Source organism: Otolemur garnettii, unplaced genomic scaffold, assembly GCF_000181295.1.
Source record: "Otolemur garnettii isolate 467f Iridium unplaced genomic scaffold, OtoGar3 scaffold00124, whole genome shotgun sequence".
NCBI lineage: Eukaryota > Metazoa > Chordata > Mammalia > Primates > Galagidae > Otolemur > Otolemur garnettii.
In genome coordinates, this window is record NW_003852519.1 from 3584776 (window position 1) to 3603373 (window position 18598).

An 18598-nucleotide genomic window follows, 5' to 3' on the forward strand; every position below is an offset into this window, starting at 1 on the left:
AATCGAGAACTCCCAAAAGGAAGGGAATGATAAACGTGGTGGGGCCAGCTCACAGAAGGCCTTACATGATAAACTAAGCAGAAGAACTTCAACTTTATTCTGTAGGTGGTGGGAACCCCCTGAAGGTCCTAAGGAGGAGAAAGAGACACTATTCGATCTTGTCCACAAGAGCCTACGGGAAACCCAAGATGAGATTTCCGTGGCTTTGGGACATAGAGGTCTCAAGCATAGGAGAAGCTTCCATGTGAGAATATTTTAAGAGAAACTAAATGTAGATTTTCCATGGTCTGTATTCTGAATGCTCTCATTGCCCATTGCAGAGTATCAGAGGGACCGATGTGTTCCCAATAACATACATATCCCACCCAGTGTGTTCCCTTCCTCTCCCCTCAGAGGGAATGCACTTCAAGTTGCCATATTTGTCCTACAGAAGAAAGCAGAAAAACGAGGGTCTCGGCAGAACAAACAGTTGTTTTATTCTTACTATCTAGCATTGTTTACAGTGTCTCCCACAAAAGAAGGACCCCACCCGGCAGGGGACGTGACTAGGGATGTGATGGGCCAGCAGCAACCCCAGAGGAATCCAGGGATGGGAATGAGGATGGGAACGGAGACAAAGGGACTGTTAGTGATGGCTTGCCTGCTTCCCTGCCTCTAGGTGCTCCAGTGGGAATGAGGGAGGCAAACACTGAAAATGGTGTATTGAGACGGAGAGTGGGGAATATCCACCCGATGGAGGCAGGCAGGTTGAAGGCCCAGTTAAGGCCTCCTCTGCTGGGGAGCACTGGGAGAGACAGGGCAGAAAAGATGGCAGTAAGGGCCATGATGGTTAGCGACCCAGCTGTAGACTGGGAGGAGGGGCAGGGTGGTGGACACGGCTGGAGATTCTTCTAGGTGGCAAGAGGGGGAACGGGCTGGGGCGGTGCACTCATTCTGTCCACTCCTTCTTAATGGACAAGTTCCACTCCCAGGTGAGGTGGTCGTGCTTGTCGTCATCCGTGAAGAAGGACTTGTTGTGGTATGTCCCTCGGGCCAGCATGCCCTTGGGAGCCTCCTCAGTGGGAGTGAGGAACTCATATTCCTCTGCCCGGGGCCCGTAGCTGCCAACCATGAATGTAGCTTTATCCACTGGGAAGAGAAAGAAGTTCATGAGGGTAAGAGTCCGACAGGGGAAACACACACACTGCAAACTGGAGAACTGGGAGTTTCCAACCCCAAGTGAACATCAGGTTTACCTGGGACATCTGTTTTCTTTTCTTTAAAACCCTTTTTTAAAAAATTGGAATGCTTTTTAGTAATGCAGTTTCCTTTGCCTCCCTCCCAAATGCTGTGGTTCAGTAACCTGCCGTGGGGCCTAAGAATCAACATTTTTATAAAGCAATACAACTGGACTCTGAGTATCAGGAAAGTTGGGGAATCAGTGCCCTAATCTACCGGGACTTTCTTTTTTTTTTTTTTTTTTTTTGGAGACGAAGTAGATTGAGCCATTAAATAAACCCAGACATGTTGAGACTTGAGTTCTGGCCTCAGCCCTGCAGCTACCTAATTCACGTAACATTTTTTCGAGCCTCCATCTATTTTTCTATGCAATGCAATTCTATGTACAAACTATCACCGCATGAACACGTCAGCTGGGGTATGTTAGGTAACAGGTGGTGATCGGAAGGGGCAGAACTGAATTCTTGGTAGACTAGTTGGATGGAAAGGGAACATTAGTAGGTTACTTTAAAAAAGTGAAGACCTGAGACAAATGGTGAAGATAAGCCACTACATTTATTTATAGGTGAGTAAGCGGGGTATAAAGAAGGGTTTGGGATTGGAAAGTAGTAATACGTGTCTCATTAGGCAGACAAGCAGCATACAGTTGACTGCTCAGTGTTGATAATAAGTTTGAAGGAACAGCTGCAGACATGTCATTGTCCTTTTGCATTGGGGAGGCAATATAGTCTTATCCCCAAAGGAAAATCACAGCAACCTCAAACTCCTGGGCTTAAGCGATTCTCTTCCCTCAGCCTCCCAAGTATCTGGGACTACAGGCGCCCGCCACAATGCCCGGCTATTTTTGTTGTTGTTGTTGTAGTCGTCATTGTTGTTTGGCAGGCCCAGGCCAGGTTCGAACCCGCCAGCCCCAGTGTATGTGGCCAGTGCCCTAACCACTGAGCTCCAGATGCCGAGCCTGAACTAGTTTTTCATGACACTAGGTATTGGAAAGGCCGATCAATAGCTTTCAGGTCAATGTTCTTCCCTGGGATTTGAGCAATTGATTGGTTTTCCATGTCATGCAGATTTATCAGACAATTTCTCCCTAATTGTTTGTTTATTAATTTGGTGGGACTGAACTATGCTTTTCCTACTTCAGGTGAATAGGAACTGTGAAGATCTTTCCATCACCTATGTTGCCTCTTAATTCTCTCTTTCCATAATATCAAAGGAACACTGAAGGCAGATTCTCAAGGCATGTTGATATGCACTACAGATTATGCGATGCTGTTTATTATTTGTTGCAATTAGACAGCTTTTTCTCAATCCTAGAAAGGGTATTTTTAAAATTTCTTTGTCAGCAAATTGAGCCTTCCCCATGGCCAATGCCACTGCCCCAACTCCTACCCCTAACACACATATCACTGGGTAAGTCTTTCTTGTTTGGAGTTTATCTGACACTTGGGTTTTATGCTCATGAACTGCTTTTATACTTTTGAGAGTATTTTTATATACTTTATATTATTCAAAATTATCTTGTTTACTCCTCCCTTTTATGAGTAATAAAGTTGAATTCTAGACGCTGATCGCTGAAGGGTTGTGGCTGACCAAGTCTCAGCGAGGTCTCCTGAAGGTTAGCCTTGCTATTAATGTCTAGGCCAGAGGCATATGTGTGCCTATCCATAGCTTTTATCAGATTCTTATGCATCTGTGACTAAAAGTTGTTAATAATCAGACATTTCAGTATCAGTGAGAAGCATTGTGGGGCAATGTGAAGTGTGGGGTCACTCACCTTTCACCCCAGTCCGGTAGGTGTGCTGAACATATTTCAGGCCTGACACGATATCCCTGTTCACCTGCAGGTGGGGAGGATCAAAGCAACTCAGATTAGAGAGGGTTTTCCATTTTTTTCTCATCTTTCATGTTGAGCCTGACAAACGGAATCTTGTCTTAGAATGAAAATACTGAAGATTTAGTTCAGAATAAGTGTTCCTATAATCATTTAGCATGGGCATAATGCAGTGATAAGAGAGAGGAGATCACAAGACTCAGTGTTGTCAATTTGGTTTTAATTATTGACCATCATGAATTTTATTGTCCGGGAGTGGTTCATTAAAATATTGTCTCAATATTCCTTATTGTATTTCTCCTTTCTCAGTGGTCCAAGCTTGGCCTTGACCTTCCCCTCCCTGATACTACTGGCTGGCCAGGAGATGATCCTTGTCTTAGAAAAGTTTATAAAGATACCAAGGGAAAATATTTTATAAATACCCGAAAACCATAACCACAGAAATGATCCACCTAGGATATGAAAAACAAATAACAAGGAGAAAAACGGTAATGGAAAATCAGGTCTAGAAAATGGCCATGCCTTCAATGCAAATGAGATTGGAGTCGAGAGGTGAGATGGGCCACACAAAAACATCCTTCTTCATAAACAATTGGTGAGATCCACTCGCATCTGGCAAGCGTTTGAGATGTCTGTCATATTCAGGTGTTGCCTGAGATCTTGCTAATTTTCCCAGGCCTGTCAAAGAAAATTCACTAAAGCAGCATGAAAATGCAGACAGTCCAAGCACTTAGTTTTTCCATGATTCATCTTACCTGGGACTGACCCAGGTTGTCTGTTAATTTTATACCATGGTCATGTCTATACAAACAAATTAAAGTGGACATTGCATCATTAGCAGGAAGGCCTGGTTAACTATTCAGCAATATGGAGAAGGAAAGAGTCTTCACATAATTTTTCTCCAACAGTAATTATGACTCCCTTTTTATTTTGGCCACAATAGTTAACCAGTCAACCTGTGCTAGCCGTGTTGGTGGTGAGGGAGCAGAACACTGCCAGCTTAGATTCTAAACTGTCACTCAGGAAATTCGTAGAAGAAACTTACCAAAATCAGGCAGAATGAAACAGTTTTACTGAAAAGATGATGACAAAGTGAAGCCCAAACTTTCTAAACCCCAGATGTAGCTCACAGGGATAGGAAAAAATTAATGCATCTTTCTAGAAGTCCCTAAGCTTATACCTTAGACCTAGTGGGAGATGTAACCTGGTAGGACTTAGTGGGAGATGTAACCTGGTACCATTTTCTTAAGAAGAAAAATGGTAGTGAGATAGGAGTAAGAACTTTAAGACAAAGAGTTTGCCATTTTACCACTGCTCCATAGAGGGGCCGGTCAACAGAAATACACTTGGGACGGGTGACAGAAGAGTATGGCTGGTCACAATATCCTCTTCTTCTGCCTACACCTTCTCCCCAAGGTGTCTCCCACCCCCAGAGGAGGAAGCTTCAGTGATAAAAATAAAACTGAGGACCTTTGGGAGGCAGAAGGAAAGGGAAGGGGGAACCAGAAGAACCATCCTAAACCACGTTTTTAGAAAATGCTGCAAAGGTTGGAAAGAAAAAGAGAAGAGCACTGAGAACAACAGAGATAAGGAAGGAGGGTTTTAGGATGTGGTGTTATAAACACAAACTTTCCTGGGTATTTTTCAAGAGGTGTTAGTAGGAATTTAAATTGCTTTTCAATTATTTCTGACTTTGCTCTGGTGTTTCTTCTAATGGTAGCTCCACGCTGGAACAGGCCACAGGGTGGTTCGACTTTGCACAAAGAGTGGTTAAAACTCTGAAATGGATGAGACTTGGTACTGCCCTTCCTGTCCTCCGGCATCACCCTCATATGTGACCCAGAGGCTCCAGGGCCACCCCACTGGGCTCCTCCTCAGCTTCTCCACCCACAGCAGAAGAGCTTTTCTTCTCATCTTATTCACCCCCGAATTTACCTGTCACATTTCATTTGATAAAAACTAGCTAACTGAATCGACAAATTAATGCAATAGCTTTGAGAATTAAAAGTTGAACTGATACACAACCCATTCTAGGCGTGTTTGGATGGGGTGCCTCACCAAAGCTCAGGTACTTCCGAATAAATGACAGGAAACAAGCAAGTGCACCCCACCTCAATGCTTACTATAGAGGAGGTGTCAACAAATATTTCCAGAAGGAATTATTTTGAGGTATATTTGTTTGTGGCGAGTGATTGTCCATTGACCCTGAATCACATCCTGCACCTGGTGGAAAGAAGATCCCAGTGTGCAAATAGGGAGCATCGGGACTTCCTTGGTGGAGCCTGGGCCCTGGAGAATAAGGCTGAGAATGAGGGGCAGCCAAGACCAACACAAACCAGGCAGTGCAAACAGTGCATTTCTGACTTACTTGTTTTCAAAGTCAAGGCTAATTTTTTTTTGACTTGGGCTACTCATCAGGATATATGGCTCTTCATTAGATGCCAGTTTCTTCCTTATTTAGCTCTACTCTTGCCTGGTCATCTGCTCCACAGCTATAATTATAACGTCCAGTTATTTAGCAAAGATGACACTCCCTGGATTTATATAATCATTGAGCAACTAGAGCTGAGGCCCTATCTGTCCTATTTTCCTGTTAGTTGATTCATTATTTGTTCACATCTCATATATGCAAAAAATATCTACCATATACAAGGTTTGTGTAAAATATTGGAAAGAAGGGACATATCATTTCATCCTACCTCCAGGTGCTTGTGTTGTAGAAAGTGGGATTGACCCAGAGGGGACAATGGGAAGCAGTGTGTGCCTCGGGGCTATATCAGGAGTTCACAGAGAGAGGGATCCCGGGGGCTTAAGTGACAATGGACAGTTTAAGGAGTCCTGGCTGGGATAAGGAACAAAGCAAGAGCCTGTCTCAACAGGGAGAACTGAGAGTTGGAAAGAGGAACGTTTCAGACCCAGGCGGGCGTGGAGGCCAAGGTGGGGACAGAAACACAAAGTATGCCAACACGATAGTGCAAGAAACGTAGCCACTGATGATAGGAACGATTTAAACTTTGCGAGAAACACTCAGGATAAGATACTTACTTTGAAGTGAATTTTGACTTTATATTCAGCACCTTCCTTTAGCACAAAGGTTTCTTTTTTGAGGGCTTCGAGATCCCCTGTAGACAAGGATTTAGAAAGCATTTATCCTTCTCAAAGGCAGATACATAAATTGATGCATGAAATTGAAGCTCCAGAGCCATTTGTTGGGGACATCAGAAAATGCTGGGCCATCGGGCCCTCCATTCAGAGAGTAGTAAGTCCCTGTATACACACCTATCACGCCTGAACTCTTGCAGCTCAACGATGAAAGAAACGTAGTAGTTTCTCCATCCCCAAGTTTCATGACAATGTTAAAAATAGACAAGGCATTACCAGTAACGAGTGATGAAGATCCATCTCTTCTAATTGTCAATACTAAAATAGGTTTTAGTCAACCGTTCTAGAAGAAAGTCTAAATTATCTTTTTCTTCTTTCTATTGAAGATGATATTACCTATATGTGATCAAATCAAGAAGTGATTAAAGATTGTGCCTCTACCTCCCCAATAAAGAAATAGAACGTTATTATACAGGAGTGCAGAAGTGCCATCTACTTGTTTTTAGAGATTTGGTAATGTCTGTGGAATTTTCCTAGCTTTCAAAAATTTCCTCGTTTTTGTTCCTTTTTATCATTCTAAATAAATATTCACTTTGCATTTGTTTTTGCATTTGTATGTATTTATAATTTCCTATCTTTTTTTTAGATCACTGAAGTTATACAAACTTTAGTTTCCGTAAAACTAGGATCTGCCCCTAATTCCTGTACCTTGGTGAGGGGGGCAATCACCATCTGTTCTTTTCTCAGCGTGCTCCCACATAATTTGATATGCAGGTGTGTGTGTGTGTGCGTGTGTGTTGCACCTCTCTGCACATGTACTTCCTGAACATAGAGGTACCAGCAAATCTCCTGCACCTCTGGGATTCACCTCAGCAGCTTCTTTTTGACAGAAAATCAAATCTGCGTTTCCTCTGCTGGACAAGGAGGCAGAGACCAAGTGTCCTCTGTGATAGCAGCAGGCCCTTCTACGCAGAACAGATTATCTTTGTGCCCATTCAGACCTGATGTGGCAAACGGACAGCGGTACCTGTAGCATTACATGATTTTGCACAGGAAGAAGTGTAGGAGAGCAAGTTTCTCTCCTGGATAGAGAAGGTGCTAGAATGTGGGGGTAGTTGAATTTGTGTGTGTACTGCTCCGATGATTTCAGTTGAACAGGAAGTGTGTCTTCTCAGCTTCTGATTTCCTCCTTCTGACAAAAAAGCCCATATAAGGTAAAGACTGGATACACACAGCCCGTAAGAGGGGAACTACCTTGCGGCTAAGCCTGCTCTTCTAGACTCGCCCTTTGCTCTGTCTCAGAAAAGTCCAATTTTTTAATTTGGTAACTTTTTTTTTTTCACTGAAGACCTGCCTTTGATGCCCCCGATTTCCTGGCTCTGTGCAACTTTTCTCATTCCTCTCAGATGCCCATTTCTCCACCATCCACTCTCCCCATATCTCCTTAGGACCTGGGTTTCAGCAGAGGGATGGACCCTTAGTCACAAGGTGAAAGAAAATAGCACCATACTCTACATCTTTAGCAGAGCAAGCTGCCCATTTAATAAAAATGAGAGCTTTAAGCTAAAACCGTAAATTTACTGCAGTGGAATTTCTAACATTATTCACAATTGCTGCTGGCCTTCAGGGAAGTCTTATAGCTGATAGAAGACCATTTTTTAAAAATTGTTAGACTATGTAAATACTACAACTCCAGAAGCACATGGCTTGCTTCTCAATATTTCCGTCCTCAGTCTTTTCTCCATGAATAGTCATTTTCTTACTATTGTGCAAATAAAAATCTGAGCTAAATATAAATAATTACATCATGTGTATGCCTGCACTCTCTTCAATTAAATAAAGAGTGTGCTTTTCATTAAGTAAATACTGTGTACTCGAGAGCAAGGATATGTAAACTGGTCCCAGGATATATACCTCGGGGATTCATCTTACTAGGGTTTTCTTTTTCTGGGATGGGAGACAGAGACCGAGGTTCCTCTGTGACACGTTAGACCCCTCTGAGCTGTACAGATGTGTCCACTCACCAGTAAGGTCCATGGTGATTGGTCCGGGGGCACTCTCACAAACCAGGGTAAGCCGAGTGACAGTGACGTTGGGGACTGTTGGGTCTGCAGGGTTCAAAAGAAAATGTCAGCACAGGGAAGAGCTCTGTGTGTGTACTGAGGGCGTGTGCATTCCAAGTGGGAGACAGAGCATGTAAAAAGAGAAATGGTCTCTCTTTCTGGAGTAGAAATGGAAGCAGAGTGACACCTTCACCATGCTTGATCTTGGTGGCTTTCTAAATGACAGCAATGCCTTTCTGCTTCAGACACTTGTATCTCTACCATAATTCTCAACATCTAGCGTGCCCTGAGTGGCAATGCTAGTAAGATACTCTGGTGGTTGGGCAACGCCCGTTCATATCATTGGGCCGTGTCTTGCTCTGTTGTTGTATATGCTGAAGAGTTGAATATTTAGGTGAAAACTGAGAAGCAGAAGAGAGAAAATGTGAGAGGTGGTGGAGGAGGGGAATAGGATTCAAAATGATAGCCAGGAATTCTTTGTAAATCCCAGATGTTGTTATTGCCCACATCGTTGATTTCCATCTGCTCTCCAAAGAAGACTTAGGGATATGATCCATAACTTAATTCAGCATAAGGAAGAAGTTAGTCTCTTCTCTGTGACCCTCCTCCTGAGTGACAGAAGTGTCTGCCTTCTCAGGAACCCTCCTCCTACTCCATCCCCACAAGTACACGCACCTGCTACCACAGGGCCGTCTCCCAGCAGCGTTTTCTTGTACTTGGTTAGACTTTCATCGTCTTTGTCCATCTCCTGCAGCTCCTTCAAGGACTTCTGAGGTGGAGGCTTGTAGTTGAGCTTGCCGTCCAGATCATCCTCATCCTCCTCAAGGTGGGGCTCGGGAGCATTCTCGGTCATTTTGATCTATTTTAGAGGGAGGCAGGGCAGGTGATTAGCCAAAAGTCGGTGGATATGAAAGATGGTGGGGCTGCTGGAAGCACCATTCTTTCCCTGATGGGCTTTGTAATCATCAGCGACTTCCCCGATTTTTTCCTAACTCCATCTCATTATAGTTCATGATATAATAACAATATGATATGTTTCAGTCATTTCTCTGACCTGCCTGAATTTCTCTGTACTCTGACGAGTTATTGCCTATGCATTGACTAAAATTGATTGGAAAGAAAGAATAACGCACTTGTGCATAAACAGACTATAAGTGAAGCCACATGGGGCAAGCCATCCTGAACAGCAAAGCAACAGCCTGGTTTTAAGTTATCAGAATTATCAGTCCTCTCACCCAGCCAGCCTTGCCAGGGTCAAAACCCTCAGCATGCACAAGCCCAGTAAGAAAGGCTTACAAAGGCAAGTAGAGTACCTGCCCAAGGAATGGTTGGCTTCTTCTGATTAATTGAATCTTTCCCTGAACTCCGGCAACACCTCAAAGGTGACTCAAGGAGTTGACGCCAGCCTGAGGCATCTGATGGTTCATACCCAACACTGCTAATACCACCTTGAGGGCAGGTTCTAGGTTTCTCCAGAATCCCCCATAACACTTGGATAGTTCAGGCATTTGGTAAGTTTTCATTGATTGATTTATTAAGTTCTCATACATATAAAGATATTCTGTTCTTTGAAAATGCCACAAAATTGCAGAGGACACTTGAGATTCTTCTGGACAAAATTGTAGGTATAAGTTTGTCCTGGGTATCCTTCCATCTACGTCCCCTTTCTGGACCCATTTCCCTTCTCGTTGCCTCCTCCCTGCCCCAGGTCTGCAGGGACCTTATACCCTAAGGCCCCACCTGGGCACCCCCTTTCTTTTTCTAGCAACATCTACGTTTACTTCTTTTGTTTTAAAACATTGAGGGGAAGTCTAATAAAATTATTTATATGTAAGTGGTAATGACTTACATATAAATGGATTATTAATCCATTATGGATTATTCCTTTGGGAATGGATTATTCCTTTGGGGGCATGTATAGTCACAGCTTTTCAGAGCCAAAATGAACCTTTGAGGTGATATATTTCAATCTCTCATTTAATTATTGAGAAAATTGAGATCCCAAGGTTAAGATAATTGCCTAGATACCTGTAGCTGAATGAGAGGGAACTTCCTAACCAAGAGGAAGAAATCCCAGTGGGGAGAATTTCATGTCTGTGGCTGGCAGCCATGGGAGGTAATTGCCTGGGAGATATTTGGGTGAGGAGATGATTTTCTCATTCCCCCTGGTTCCATCTTGTGGGTATTGCTGTTCTTTGTCTGACATAACTCTAAAGCAGTATCTATCACATCTCATCCTGAGTGGCTCTGCAAAACTTTATAGTCTTGTGAGAGAGTGAAGATAATCTTGGGCCAACATCAGTTATGTTTTTGATTTATTCATGTTACTATCATTGGAAACAGGAAGAAAAATAATTTGGAAGTCAAGCCACACAAAAGCAATTTTAGCAGAATTAAAATAATAATAAAAGAAAGAAAACAGAAAGATGAAAATGATATCCTTTGGCTCAATCAATCTTCTTCCCGCTAAGTAACAAGCTGAACATTACCAGTGAGCTTTGACCAGCTCTGAAACAGCATTGCCATGTTGAAGTCCATTTCCTGTACAGGAAGGAAACATGCGGGCCGTTTCTATGGTAACACTTGTCTCAGCTGAAGAACCAGCACCACTCAAAGCTGAGGCTCTACAGCACACCAGAATAAACACCACGACTAACTCAGCTCATATTTCAAACAACACTCTGTGAAAGTGAATGAACTGATTAGAAAAAAGAAAAAAATGAAGGATGCCTTGCCTGGCTTTTATAGGTTATGGGGAGTTTAAGGACAATTGTTAAGGGGTGGATGGGTAACAAACCAGAAAAGATTAATCGGATAAAACAGGATCTTGTCAGTGACGTCAGGGGCCTACTTAGACCCCAGGTGATCCCAGGAGAGTAAAAGCCACATAACAAAGCTGCTGACAGCATTAGGAAGGCTGTGTACAGGGGAGGGGGAGGTGGGCATCCCAGCCCTGATGGGCAGGCCTTTTTGGAACATATCACTTGGATCTACTAAGTCACGCCAAGCTCAACCATCAGATGGTGACATTGCACCCAGTTACTAGCTCAAGGTGATTTCACTAACCTCTATGGAATTATAATCATGCTGCTCAAATCTCAAATTTGAAAGGAGAAAGAGAGAGAGAGAGAAATGGAGAAGGGGCAGGGGGATGGGGGAAGAGAGAAAGAGATCCGATCTAGCACAAGATTAGCCACAATTCAGCTTCCAGCTCAGGATCATGTTCATCCACCCCAAATACTGACTATGCAGAAGAAGTTATCAGGTGACCACAAGCCTGGCAGAGGGGCACAGGTGCGTAGGGCCATAGGGAGCCTTTTAGGGTTGATTTTGGATAGTCACCTCTTCACTGAACTAGGCCTTATCAGGCATGGGTTTTTGTTCCAGCCTTCCTACCAACTAGCTGTCACCCTCTGTGTGAATGTTTTAACCACTGTGAATCTTACTTTCTTATCTCGGGAGATGGGGATTCGCACGGCCCTCCTCTAGACGCTTGACTTTTCTAAGGCCTCTACAGCCCGCAGTCACGTGTCAGCTACGTTACCAGACCTTCAGTTATCTTATTTTACCTATGTGTATAAGAGAATATCTAGTTCTGTCCAAAGGCACTGCATTTTAAGCTTTATTTAATTTTTCACAGAGGGAAAATTATTACTTTTTTCACTCAGTCGCTCTTGGCATAATAAGGAATACCATAATAATAACAGCAGCTAGTTACTGAACACTGATGAGCCCTAAACTCAGCAATTATAGGCTAAATGCTCTACATGCATTATTTTATTCAATCATCACAATACCGTGAAGTATGCACTATTGGTTACATTTTACAAATGCAGAAACTGAATATTTCAGCTGTACAAAAGTTCAGAATTTCTATTCAAAATAAGACCCTATAGATAGTGAAAAGAGTATTGGCCCGGCTCTAGAGAGGAGACATTTGCAATGAATATATTCACAAGAGATTAATATCCAGAATACATAAATACCTCCTACTAATCATTTTTCATAAAACATTTTTATTGTAGGTGAGTTTAAAGTACAAAACAGGATGTTTTATGGACATAGATAATGAAAGTGTTACTGTAGTCAAGCAAGTCCACATGTTCATCATCTCACATAAGTACCTTTTTTGGTGGCAAAAGCACCTATCATATACTCTCGTAGCAAAATTCCTACTCACAGTACAAAATTATTAAGTTTTGTAGTTTCAATTTCACAATTTATCTCTGGATAATGTCAGCTTCTCCCAAAGCTATAGCTACAAATGGTATACATAATCTGACAACGACTTCTCTAATTAATTATGGGTGTATATTTCACCACAAATACCAATTTTTCTCTTTTTACCCCCCCTTTACTTACTAAAGTGAGGCGCTTCCTGAAGTGAGAATAGGAATTTTACGACAATTTTACAGACTATTTTCCAATCCCATTATCTAAGGAATAACTGCTTTTATTATTGATAATAATTATAATTGTTGCATGTAATGCTAAGTGCTTTCTGGAGGGTTGTCTCATTTAGTTCTCACAACAATGTAATGGGCACCATCATTCTTTCTTACAGATCAGGAAACTAAAGCACAGGTTAAGTAACTTGCCCAAGAAAACATACCATGTAAGGGGTAGAATCAATGCCCAAGTGCAGGGTGGTCTGACTTTTAGGTGGCATTGGGCTCTGCTGCTTCAGTTGCCTTCATTAGGAAGTTATAATAAAATTAGAGCTTGTTAGTCATCTTGGGACTCTACCCTAGGGTGCACAAGCTCTGCAGGGACAACTTTAACAAAGCAGGGAATTGTCACATAATGGTGGTTTCAGTGCAACCCTGTTCCTGTGTTATCTTGTGCAAGTCACTTGACCTCTCTGGGCCCAGTTTCATCCTTTGCAAAATGAAATCATTGCATTAGAAGACCTCCAAGCCTCCTTCTTAATTCAGTGACTCTACGGCTCCCTACTTTAAAGAAGCTTGTGAAATGAAAGAGGAAGGGAGGAAGTGAAGGTGGGGTTGGAGAGAGCCCGGCTCATCAGCCTAGAACCTTCTGGTTGGGTTTTCTCACCTTCCTCCGCTGCTTCCTCCAGAGCTGCCTTTTGTTTTTTTTTTATTTTTTACTTTGGTGCTTTATACGAGAAAAGTGAAATGGAGAATTAATGACTATAAATTTAACAAGGTTAATGTGGACCCCACCTGTCTGTCCCCAAAGCACATATAGCTTTTTCTCAAAAGCTTGCCACCTCAATTTTCTCTCTGTTCTGCTTCACAGATGCCTACTCAGATTAGTTTTCACAGTGGAGCCCTCACACGCCCATACTTGCTATTCAGCAAAATACTGCCAACCATTAGATGTGCTGAGATGGGGACTTAATCTTCTCAGGCTCAATTAAAATGCCAAATTAAATTAAGACGGTTATTCACAGCACACATATGGAAACCAGTGTTTCTGCTTGCAAATCCAATGAAGTTTCCAAGACATCGAAAGTGAAATAACCTTAGGAATTTACACCAATCTCAGGACAGAGTGCACTTGTCTTACTCATTAATGCAGTTTTCCGTGAGTTGAGGGTAAGAAAAGGTGAAACTTACGAGTTTAGATGAGACAAATCACCTGGTAAGTTCAGAGAAAGGTAATCTTCATTCTGATAGAACATGGCCTTTGAGTCAGATGCACAGGGGTTAAAACCTGGGCTCTGCAATTGGTTTATTATAGGACTTAAGCAAGTTACTAATCTCACTGAGCCTCGGTTTTACCAGCAATAAAATGGGAATAATAATCTTTTTTTATGGGGTTGAAGGATTGGGAAAATATATGACAATTCCAGGACTGTACTGAGCAAGAGTAGATGTTCCCTTCCCTGCCTGGCTGTGGTCCGTTTTGCCATCCAGGGTCAGAGAAGCCAGGTAACTGCCTCCACATCAGATGCTTTCCCTGGTTGGGGGCTGATCGTGTCCATTCCTTCCTCCTCAAACACAGGTTTTGTTTCTTTGAGAAGAACAAGAAGTTCTAGAACTTGTTAAGGATTGTTTATAAACTGAATCAACCTTAAAATGAGGCCATCACTATTATATTTCTTTAAAAAACTTCCCCATAAACAACTTAATTTTAGATTGTATTTACTGCTCCCTTTCCAAGTTGAAGCCAGAGGTCACTCTGTGAATGATGAGAAATGTCAGAGAAACGGGCACAGCTAATGGAGCGAATTCTTTCCGGCTCTGGAGACACATACTGTGGGGACTCAACTCAAGTCTCAGAGCTGGCTGTGCTGGAATCTGCAAGCTTGTGCATCTGCGCATGCGGGCCTTGAGTAGAAGAGGTGGAGAGGGGAGGGGAAGGGGCAGAAAGGGACTGAAAGAAGAGAGAGAAAAGAGAGAGGAAAGAAGAAGAGGGAGAGAAAAGGAGCGGAAGTCTCCCAAGTAGGGGATTTCAGTCAGAGGAGTAAATTCGGAAGCACCAACATTGCCTGGTACCCCTGCTGTCTCCACTCCCTGCTAACTAGGGTGTGTCCGGCTTCCCCAAATCTACCACCTCTGCCCCGGGAAGAACATCGAAAACCTTAAAATTGGTTAAGAACTAAACCCATACCCGAGAGGAGAAAATGTTGCTAGATACAATAAACATTCTAATCAATCCAGAGGAAGATACAAATGATCAGAAACAGAATTCTTTCACATTTCCTCTTGTGACAGAAACCATACTGTGGGCACCAAAAAACGTATCCACATTTTAAGAAAGGAAAAAGCTGTTATTAAAATTGCAATATTCACTATATACTGGTATCATGTGTTATATGGTATCTTGTGTCTCTAGTAACTGCAGAAGTTAAACGAGACTCAAGTATTATCATTTTAATACAGTTTTTCACTTTCTTGAAACGTGGGCGCATCTTTGGGGCACCCTCTGTGTATGATTTCCTGCCTGTGCATTCATGGTATACTCTTCTGACCCACATTTTTCTGCAAAAAAATTGAATGAACTCCAGGGCTCTGGTCAGCTTTTCTGCATGTCCACTATGTGAAGCCTTCAGCTGTGCCTTCACAGACCCAATTATTTCACACAACCCTCAAAGAAAACTGTGCATGGAGGAAGCCATTATCTTTGATGGCTCCCTGTACTCACAAAAGTTTTAAATGAACACGAAAAGTTAGAAGGCAAAGACGGGTTTCATGACCATGGGCTTACACTATCCAACCCTTATCCCCAGAAAGCCCAGGTGAATTTTTACCAGCTCAGGCTGTGGACACCGGAGAGTAAGTGATACAACGGAGAGGGATCTGGTAAATTCTCATTGAGTGACTAGATGCTGGAGTTTCAGGAGTAACACGAGACACACCTCTGCCTATGCCAGAGTGGACTCTAATATAGGATCCCAGGCAGCAGTACCGCTGACCCAGGAAGAAGTGTTTTCAGAATGTGGGATTAGAGAATAGTTCTTTCACAAAACATTTCCTGAAATGCTATCCTCAGGCGTCATAGCTATTGATTCTTTTTGGTCCCGGTATGTGACTGTAGTCGAATCACTTAGCACTTCCTCACTCTTCTCAGGATTAAAATATGAAACTTTCTAACACCACGCCTGACACATAGAAGGCACTCTACAAATTTGGTTCTCTTCCTCTATCTGCATAATTTTCACTCCCCAGGGCTTCTCTCTTCCTGTCAGCTGAAGTCTACAATATCCTTTACTCCCATAAAGGGGCTCAACCCCACCTTTTTCCCTCAGGATGATTTGGTTGTCTGAGCTTCTACTGAAAAGAGAACCTCAGTGTCTCTCAGAGAACATTATCCAAGAAACAAACTCTCCAGAGTACGGAAGGACCAAATTCCAGTCCGGGTCCAGAAAATGCCAGCCTGTTTTCGTTCAGCTATGGCATGGTTGGGATCTGTGCAGCCTGGATGGAGAATGAACTCTTCTCTCAGAATTCCACACACTTGACAAAAGTGGAAGAGGATCTTGTTACGAAGCTTGTGCTATATCTGGTTGGGGGAGGGACACATTCTAGTGAATTAGACAAATCTAGGCCAATGGCAAGATTAATGATGCCGGCTAGTGACCTGGCCCCTGCCCCTTGCCCTCCCCCCAGCCAACAGGCCAACACGGACCTCTCCACTTCCTGTCCTTCATCTTCCCACAGTGAGGAGTCAACATGCCAGTGCTGACTTCAGAGGCCCTCAGTCTCCATGTGGAGGGAGGCTCCGGGCCCCCCACACAAGAGAGGTCTGCTTTCCCTCTCTGTGAGTGAAGAGCTGCTTACAGTCCATCAGATCTAGAGCACAAGTTAACCCAGGTCTAAAGTTTAACCACAGACCATGTTTATAAAACATGCCAGTTGGGATGCCCTCTAAAAGGGAAAAAACTATTTCAGGTCATACCTGAAGCACTTCTCCTATTGGCGGCCAAAACTGAGACCTTGACATTTTGAAGGCCCACTGACCAAGTGTCCCAGCTGGGCCCATTTAGATTTTTCTAGAACTTGTCTCTTGAATAAACTATTTGGCATCTTTCATGTTTGCTTTTAGATTTCTCAGAGGTAAAAAGTTCCCCCCTCCTCAGGACAGAGACAATCTCTCTGCCCATCTCACTACAGGAATGTAATGCACGGTTTTGTGAGTGGCAGGAATTCTATCCGTGTATGACTGATGAATAACAATGTGTTCTCCTGTACTTCCCCTTGAGAGCTAAGTCTGGGCACACAAAGGGAGCATTTCATTATGTATTTCTCTAATATGCCCAGAAAATTCCTCAGTGGAAATCAGTTTAATATTTAACAGCTTTGAATCTTCCCCCCCTCTCTCTTTTCAAAGAAGTCTCTTTACACAGTCTGCTTAAAAACAGGAAACCACATACTCCACCCCAGCACAACCTACCACCCTCCACCAGGGTCCATATCAGTTGGGATCTGCAGTCTCTGCTTCTCCCCTTGGCCAGGTGCCTGCCCCTGGCTTGTAGGAATCCCCTCCAGGCACTCCCAGTCAGTGAACTCCCAGCCCTTCTCCAGAACATTCAGGATTTCACCTCCTGGACTGCAGGGCACCTTCTGCCCTCCCTCTTCCCGCTGTCTCCCCCCTGAGTCACTTCTCCCCTTCTCTGCTCTGACTTCCCCTTCTCTGCAGAACTGTTCCAAGCAGGCTCCTTAGCAGTTTCTTATCACAAAGTTTGCTTTCAAGAACTGCCCCCTGAAGAGAATAATCAGCCTGGCAGCCTGATTATCTCCGGCTCTGCTCTGTGCCCACCTGAAGCCTCCCCCGCCTGAGGTATTGGAACTTACATTTAGTGCTTCACGTCTCTGTCCGGGGTGCCTCTGTCTCTCAACTCTGACTTCTGCGTACTGGCAGTTAGAACAGGAAGGAAGTCAGGGAGAAAAAAAAATGTTTTAAACCTACTTGAAGAGGAAACTCTGGGCTGTTTCAAATCCTGTTCCTTTGCACTGCCTATCTCTTGATCAGCCAACTTGAGCAGTGGTCTTGTCAATTAATGGCACAAGTGGGAGCGTGACAGCCCGTGTGACGTGGAGAGGCACGAGTGTGCACGCGGGAGTGTGGCGCCTATAACCATGGGTATTATGAATAATTGTGCAGATATGCCTGAAAATCAGGTCATCTCAGTGCATCAGCCTCCTGAGGCAAGTAGCCTAAAACCAGTAGCAATAAATTCACATAGGCTTTACTTTGTACCACTAACTTCTGTTCCTACTGGGCCCTTGCCATCTTCTTTATCAGCCAGATATGTTGAAAGTTTGCTGGCAGTGAATGCACAGTGCTAAGGAATTTTGAATGTTAAACTGCGTCTACGTGGTCCTAAATTAAAAAGTGTGTCCTTAAATAGGTTTGGGGAGTTTTATAGGTTATGATTTCAAGATGGAGCTTCTTATTGCCCCAGAAAGGGTCAAGTGCTGTTTGTTGTAGTTGTTGGCTGAATTTTCTTGAAAGGAAGCAAACAAACAAGCCGACGTCCTGCCCTTGATGAAACCCAGAAATGCAATTACCGACTAAAGTAAAACTTCATTAATTCATAGGCTCCTAACTCGGAATTTGTGACACTTTAACAAGTGCTAAAATTGACTTCGCACCAGATTTGAGGAAATGGCTTATGAAGTAATTTAGCTGGGAGCAAGTTGCAGAGGCCATGTTTAAACCATTTGAGGAAACAGTTTCTGAGCACCCGAGCCACGTTTAGCCTACACATTCTCACAGCTGTTGCCAAATGTAACTGCTTATTTAGACTATTATTTCAATATTCAGTATTTATGCGATATCAACATGTTTAGAGCTGACTACTCCAACACGGATCTTTGGAGAAACTGACATTTACTTCGCTTTCCTCTAAAATGTCTTTCATTTTCTTCTCTTCATTTTGGAAGTTCATGTCACGGGATTTGTCCTTAGCGTCGAC

General features: G+C 43.2%; 1 protein-coding gene across 1 annotated transcript; it reads right to left on the bottom strand.

Annotated features, from left to right (window-relative positions):
- Positions 1 to 453: 453 nt before the first annotated feature.
- ARHGDIB (Rho GDP dissociation inhibitor beta) lies at positions 454 to 17561 on the bottom strand. Its single transcript, XM_003797790.3, has 6 exons — positions 17475 to 17561; positions 8890 to 9073; positions 8176 to 8259; positions 6095 to 6171; positions 2993 to 3056; positions 454 to 1128 (listed from the first exon to the last, which is right to left on the bottom strand). Exons 2-6 carry the CDS (start codon positions 9065 to 9067, stop codon positions 929 to 931), a joined length of 603 nt encoding a protein of 200 aa, XP_003797838.1. The 5' UTR covers positions 9068 to 9073; positions 17475 to 17561; the 3' UTR covers positions 454 to 928.
- Between the last annotated feature and the right edge of the window lie 1037 nt (positions 17562 to 18598).

Bases quoted from the DNA above. Each gene is read 5' to 3' on its own strand.
- ARHGDIB (XM_003797790.3), bottom strand. From the start codon at position 9,067: ATGACCGAGAATGCTCCCGAGCCCCACCTTGAGGAGGATGAGGATGAT. The intron at 3,057-6,094 runs GTAAGTATCTTA...CCCCACCTGCAG, and splicing joins AAGTCAAAATTCACTTCAAA to GTGAACAGGGATATCGTGTC. The intron at 1,129-2,992 runs GTGAGTGACCCC...TTCTCTTCCCAG, and splicing joins CTACCGGACTGGGGTGAAAG to TGGATAAAGCTACATTCATG.